Raw genomic sequence first — 6295 nt, forward strand, 5'->3', positions numbered from 1 at the left:
ACTGGATCTCCAAAAGGCATGTTTAGTATCTTCATCTCTTGATTAGAATATTAACCAGGCTGTAGCAAATGCACAGGGAGTTGCTATAGTGGAGCCAGTTCAATAATCTGCTGAGTAAAGAACTAAGTCAGCATCTCACAGTAAGATACAGCTTCATCTTTCCCACGGAGACCAAAATGTGCCTTCATTAGTACACTTTGCTTATTGTGTATTATGTTGCTGGGGAGTTTCTTTCTAAACCTTTTAAAAAATCAGTTTGTGCTCATACATTGAAGTACACTTCGCTTGTATTATGTTGCTGGGGAGTTTCTTTCTAAACCTTTTAAAAAATCAGTTTGTGCTCATACATTGAAATATTATCATAAATATCTTTTCATGCTTAGCTTTAAATAATGGCAGAGATTCTCAACTTGTTTAAAAATAATTGTTCAGTTGAAGCAATACTAATTTAAACCCAGATATAGGCCTTGCATAGTACTATCAGTCACTGAATTAACTACTGCTTTTAAAAATCCAGGTGAAATATTTGATTCTTTGGCATATAGTACCATGAGCTGGTCGTGTGGATTGTAAAAGAAGTATTTCCTTCTGGTTGTTTTAAATTACTTGCTGGTCACTTAATTCTAATCCTCCCATTCTTTTAACACCCTTGTGATACTCCCTGCATTTCTAGTGGTTTTAGATACCACAGTATTAACTCCTTTAATACTGTATATTAAACTCCTTTATAATTTTTCCCAATTTCAGACTAGATTATCTGTGGTGTATTCAGATTTGGGTCCTAGCAGTCCTATTCCAAAACCTTCTTCTGGGCTACCTGTCCTCTCCTGTGACATGCAAGTCATGTCCCCAAGCTAGGATGCCATCCCCATGCCACGTTCATACTTCACACTCCTGATCTCCCAGCCCAAGGCACTAGTTCCCTGCTTCTTTCTTCCTGTGTCCCCAGGAGGGAAGCTGAAAGCCCCCTATGCACACCTACTCACGTATGGCTCCCATCTCCCCCCAACGACATGGTTTGGCAAAGCTTCTCTTCAAGCTGATGGGGAGGCACATGGGAGCACCGGGATGGCAGTGCCTGGAAAGCAGTACTTGGCATGGGCAGCAAGAGCTGTTCCAAGGTAGTTTTCATGAGAGATGAATTGTTTGCTTGATGACTAATGAATTTGCTTTAAGAGCACATTTTGGCTCAATCTGATTTATTTGCAAGTGTATTTTGAATTATGGGGTGTGTGTTAAAATAATTTGGGAGGAATGGAATAACTTCAGGGAGGAATAGTGCTTCTCCCACACAGCAGCCCAAAGGTTGGGGTTTTCAAACAAAGCCTGGACCCCTGATCCACTCCCTCTTCTTCCTCTCTCTGGAAGGGGACTGCCCAGTTTGTCCCCAACAGCCAGGGTCAAGTCTGTTGAACAGAGCTGTGCTCAGTAGCACAGAGTGAAGGGATTTTGTGCTAGCTAAATATTTATTGGGGAAAGTTTGGTTTTGTTTGTTTTGTTTTGTTTTAAAAAAAGAAGGAAAACAGAATAAAAGGGGATCTAGCTTGGTAGCTAGGACGTAAAACCCTAAAACTTAATAGAATTTCAGCATAACTGTAGTGAGTGTTTCTACATTACACAGGCTGCACTAGCACGAACAGGAAACGTAATTGTTTATACTTCAGAATGCCACTTTCACTTCTGTTTTATTTTCTCCTACGCAATTTCCATCTCTTATATTCGTAGAAATGTCATGTATGTAGATTTCTGCATGGCAGGCTAAATATACTCTCCTGGGCTCTCCGATGTTTCATGCTTGCTCCAAGCTGATGATATGGGTTCAGGCTGCCACCACCAGAAGCCGTTGTCCTGTCTTCCCTTCTCCCATTTCAGGGCTGTGAATTCCTTCTCTCTCCCTTGCACCAGAGCTAGCGCTGTGTGATTTAAAGGATAAACTAGAAGATTTTTTTTTTCCCCCCTCAGTCACTTTTTGCAGACTCTTTGGAATTTATTCCTAATATCTAATCTAAATCTGTGTTTTTCTAGCTGAAAGCCATTATCCCTTGTCCTGTCACTACAGGCCCTTGTAAAAAGTCCCCCTCCAGCTTCCTTGTAACCCCTTCAGGCACTGGAAGGCTGCAATAAGGTCTCCCCAGAGCCTTCTCTTCTCCAGGCTGAACAAGCCCAACTCTCTCAGCCTGTCCCCGTAGCAGAGGTGCTCCAGCCCTCGGAGCATCTTTGTGGCCTCCTCTGGACTCGCTCCAGTGGGTCTATTGGCTGTCCTCTGAATGCTGGGGACTGGGCCAGTGCAATGCCACGTGCAGTAGTTCCCACTGGCAGTGCTGGAATTAGCTGGCTGATGAGAATGTTGTTAGCTCCAGCCTGGGAATGGACCGGGAAGTGGGGAAATCTCTGTATGAGCTTCAACCATGCTGCTGCAGTGAGCGAGACTTGTTGCGTGAAAGGCAGACGTAACCAAGTGTAGTGGTGGTATGTAGGGCTGCTGCAGGCCCGAGGTGTTAATGACGTGCCGGCTGCGAGGAGTAAGTGGGATCTGAGGCAATGTTGCACTTTTATGGCATCTTTGTTGGGTATGGGAGAGGGGAATTAAGCTTTTACGTTATAGTATTTCCATATGGAGCTACTGTTATGCATGAAACTACACTATCATTTGTGGTGAGCATGGAAGGGAAAACAGTGTTAGATCTGTGATTCCTTGTCACTTCCCTTCTCTTTCTAAAAATGCAGTAACGAGAATGTAAGGGGGGGAAAAAGCAGATGGCATTACTGAAATACGGATGATTTTTAAAAATGATTACAATATACTTAGTATGTATTGGATCCTTCTCAAAGTGAGGAATTACTTATGCTGTCTACAATTTGGAAAAATGTGAGGGAGCACCACACAATCCTCCCATTGTGCTGCCAGTACACCTGCACGATGTCTTCTGTTCTACCTCTAGACTTCTTCTAGGCAATGTTTGTGTCTTATGTGGCTTGTGGTAAGGTAGAAGTTGTCAGGAAGCATCAGAGTAGGCAGTATCTTGTCTTTTTACACTGACAAGATAGGAAAGTATCATGGTGAGCAAAGGTGACCTGACACCTTGTAGAGATGTTTATCCTGTCTCTGCCTTCCAGACTTCTGGTTCACTGATAGTTTTATGACTTTAAATCCCCAATATTTATTGATTAGCTCTAAGGTTTTGGCATTTGCATTTCCCTGCTATGAAGAGTTATGTGTCATTTTCCTTTCTGTCTCCTCAAATATGAATCCTCTCTAATTTCATTGCGTGATCGGTTATTCTCATTTTACATAAAACACAGCACAGAAAGTCTGTCTTCTCTGTGCTGTTTCATTATTTTGTATAATTGCATTAGGTCTCCTGTAATCCCTCCTTTGTAAGGTAAATAGTCACAGTCTTTTCTGTCTCTTCTCATATTTAAATTTATCCAAATCCTTTATTATTCCTACTACTATTATTGTCTGAACCCCCTCTAACATTGCAACATCCATTTTTTGAGATACTGTTACCAGTGCAGCATGTGGCATGGCAGAGATAATACTGATCTATATTAAAGCAATGTTACCTCCCTGCTGGTCACCATTTTATTCCTCATATATCCTATTTTTTTTTAACTACAGTTAAGAATTTAATTTAGAAGAGTGGTCTTCCTTGAGAAGTGTTCTGTGACCCTGAAGCGTCTTTACTGAATGAATAAAGTTTGCTTTAAGAAGTATTAAAGCATGTGTAATTACATTTTGTCCACCTAGTACATGCTGGTTTTAATGTTGAGCTCATCATGATAGTGTCTTTACACCTAGCTTTTTTTAGGTTTATCTTGAAATTCTTCATTTCTGGTCTTTCCTGACCCAAATGATTTTGTGTTATTTGCAGACTTTGCCACCTCACTGCTCATCTTCTTTCCCAGATCCAGAATAAATGTAGTAAACAACACAGAACTGAGTTTACCAAAACCTTTTCCTGAAGTGAAAAAAAAAAAATTTTTTTGAGACTTCTGTTAGATCACTCAAATGATTTGATATTTTTTTTAAATTTACATTTCAATAACTAAAAGACCTAGATTGCTGCTACCTTTTTTCCATACAAAAACCAGAACAAAACTAAAGCTCTATCAAATTGTCTTACAGACGCTGTCCAGAAGAATTTCAAATCCCTACTTGGAAACTCCTTCACACAAGGTACTTGTCAAGCTTTTAATTCCATCTCATCAAACAACATATAAGGAAATTTTTTGCTTTGGTTCAACCTCTTAATCATAGCTTTGAAGACACTTGTGAATGTGGCCTTCAGTTAAATCCATTTAACAAGTTATAATCTGTATGTGTTAGAAATTGTCTACTTCTATTACTGAATTTGCAAACTGAATTGTGAATTCCGACGTGTACTCACTTCCTAGCCATTTAAATGATTGCCACCATTTAGCTTACTTTTGCAGTATTTGAGAGGTCTGTTTTTGCATCTCACAAGACTTTACTGTTTCAGGACTATTTTATATTCCTTGAAAGATTCCTAAATATAGGAAACAACAACAGAAATAATGTGAAACCGCAGCACTGTTTTTCTTTCAAGCTGGTTACTTGTGTTACTGATGTGTTTTGCTGGGATGATGGGAAAACATCACAACAGAAACCTGAGATAAATTCGTCAGTAAGGAGTGGTAGATAGAATGCACGTAGAACATGGTTTTATGGAAGATGGAGCTGGGTCCTGTTTTGATGGACAGATCTGCAGCCTTGAGGTGTAAGGTTGAAATCGGGTGTGGGGGAAGTGAGGGGTGTGTCCATTCTGAAAGACCACATCCTCCTGGCAAGGTACAGATGAACTGATCTGTAGCTATCATAGGATACCGCCAAAGTTTCTGCACAAAAAGAAAAAACTATGAAGTGGTCTTTCAATGTGCGTTAGGCTTGTATTAAATTATTTAACTCAAATACATATGGAATAACATTTAATTTTAACTGTACTTGTGTGGTTTTGCAATGGTTAATACAGTCTTTTTGCTTTGCTAGATGAATGTTTGTTTTCATTTGACCTTGTCTGTTGTTCAGAGGTAAAACTGACAGATAGCAAAACCTCTGCCTTTGTAAGGCAGCAAATGTCAAAGTCGTCCAGCTCATGGGGGCACCTGCAACCCATGATACAACTGGGTATGGCAGAAGTCGGGAGGCTTTGCTTGCTCGTCGTTTAGCTGAGGAGAAGGTATTGCTCCAAGGGAGGGAGCAGACAGTGGCAAGGCAATTTACTACAGAACACAGTTTTCAATTTCTCTTTTCATTCAGATTTATGGAGAAAGTTCTTCCTGTGCTGGGAGAGCTCTCAGGAATATTTTTACTCTACAAGCGTCTGACCTGATTAAAGACAGGGTGTACCTTACTGGCATTTGCAGGTAATCCGAGATCTTTTGCTTTAATTAACTGGATTGGTTTTATTTGCATTTGTCTATGCCTTGATTTGACAAGAGAGTAAATTCTGAGAGTGAGATTTTGTATGTGTTACTAAGAATCAAAATATTTTAAAAAAATTCTTTAAAACCTCATGTATTTTAATAACTTTTTTTGTTACTTTGTCATTTGTCAGAAAGCAGCGGTGGCCTGATTGTATGTCCATTAATTTAATTGTGTATGATTTCATATACAAATATGTTTGTCTGTTATTTTGTTGAAAAGAAAGAGAATTAAATTCAGACCTGGTCTGGAGTTATAGAAGAGATTAATTTGATTCCTAAGATATAGTTACACACTGATTTTTGCATGTAATTTATGGAATATTTCTATAATGAAGTGATTTTCCATTTGTGTTGTATTACAGCATAAATGCTTCATCCTATTTTCAATTTTGCCAAAATGTGCGCTTCTTTATTATAACACCATTAATTCATATCTGTATTTAAGAAAAAGCTACAACTTTTTTTTTTTTAAGATTTAAAAAAAGCAGTCTACCAATAATGTGAAGGATGAAACACATCCTAGAGCAGCACTCAAGGTCTTACTCATATATTGTGTAGCTGTATTGCTTATGCCTATGCTCAGAAAGGGAATGAAATCCTGAGCCTAAAAGCTAGATTTTGTTTAGCTCTTGTACATCTCTAGATGGCTGTCTGTATGTAGCACAAATTGATAAAGATATTACATATTTTAAAATGTGCTGCATGAATTAGGTATGTAAGTGAACCTACTCATCTAACACGAGTTCCCTCGTTGTAACTAGGGGCATCCCCTGAGACCTGCCAGAATAATTTCTTCCCTTGAAATGAATAGGATTACAAAAATTAGTAATTGAGGCAAAGGGTTTGC

The 6295-nt window shown here is 39.1% G+C and overlaps 1 protein-coding gene across 1 annotated transcript in view; it reads left to right on the plus strand.

The window, feature by feature from the left end:
- Positions 1–5117: 5117 nt before the first annotated feature.
- LOC104506695 (rap guanine nucleotide exchange factor 5-like) overlaps positions 5118–6295 on the plus strand; it is a gene marked incomplete at its 3' end in the record, with an annotated part of 37377 nt that continues 36199 nt past the window's right edge. Inside the window, exons 1-2 of the mRNA XM_010147728.1 lie at positions 5118–5201; positions 5282–5388. Of these exons, the coding sequence (XP_010146030.1) occupies positions 5118–5201; positions 5282–5388 (191 nt within the window). The remainder of the gene's footprint in view (positions 5202–5281; positions 5389–6295) is intronic.

The sequence above is a fragment of the Eurypyga helias genome, unplaced genomic scaffold (assembly GCF_000690775.1).
Source record: "Eurypyga helias isolate BGI_N326 unplaced genomic scaffold, ASM69077v1 scaffold19102, whole genome shotgun sequence".
NCBI classification, from domain to species: domain Eukaryota; kingdom Metazoa; phylum Chordata; class Aves; order Eurypygiformes; family Eurypygidae; genus Eurypyga; species Eurypyga helias.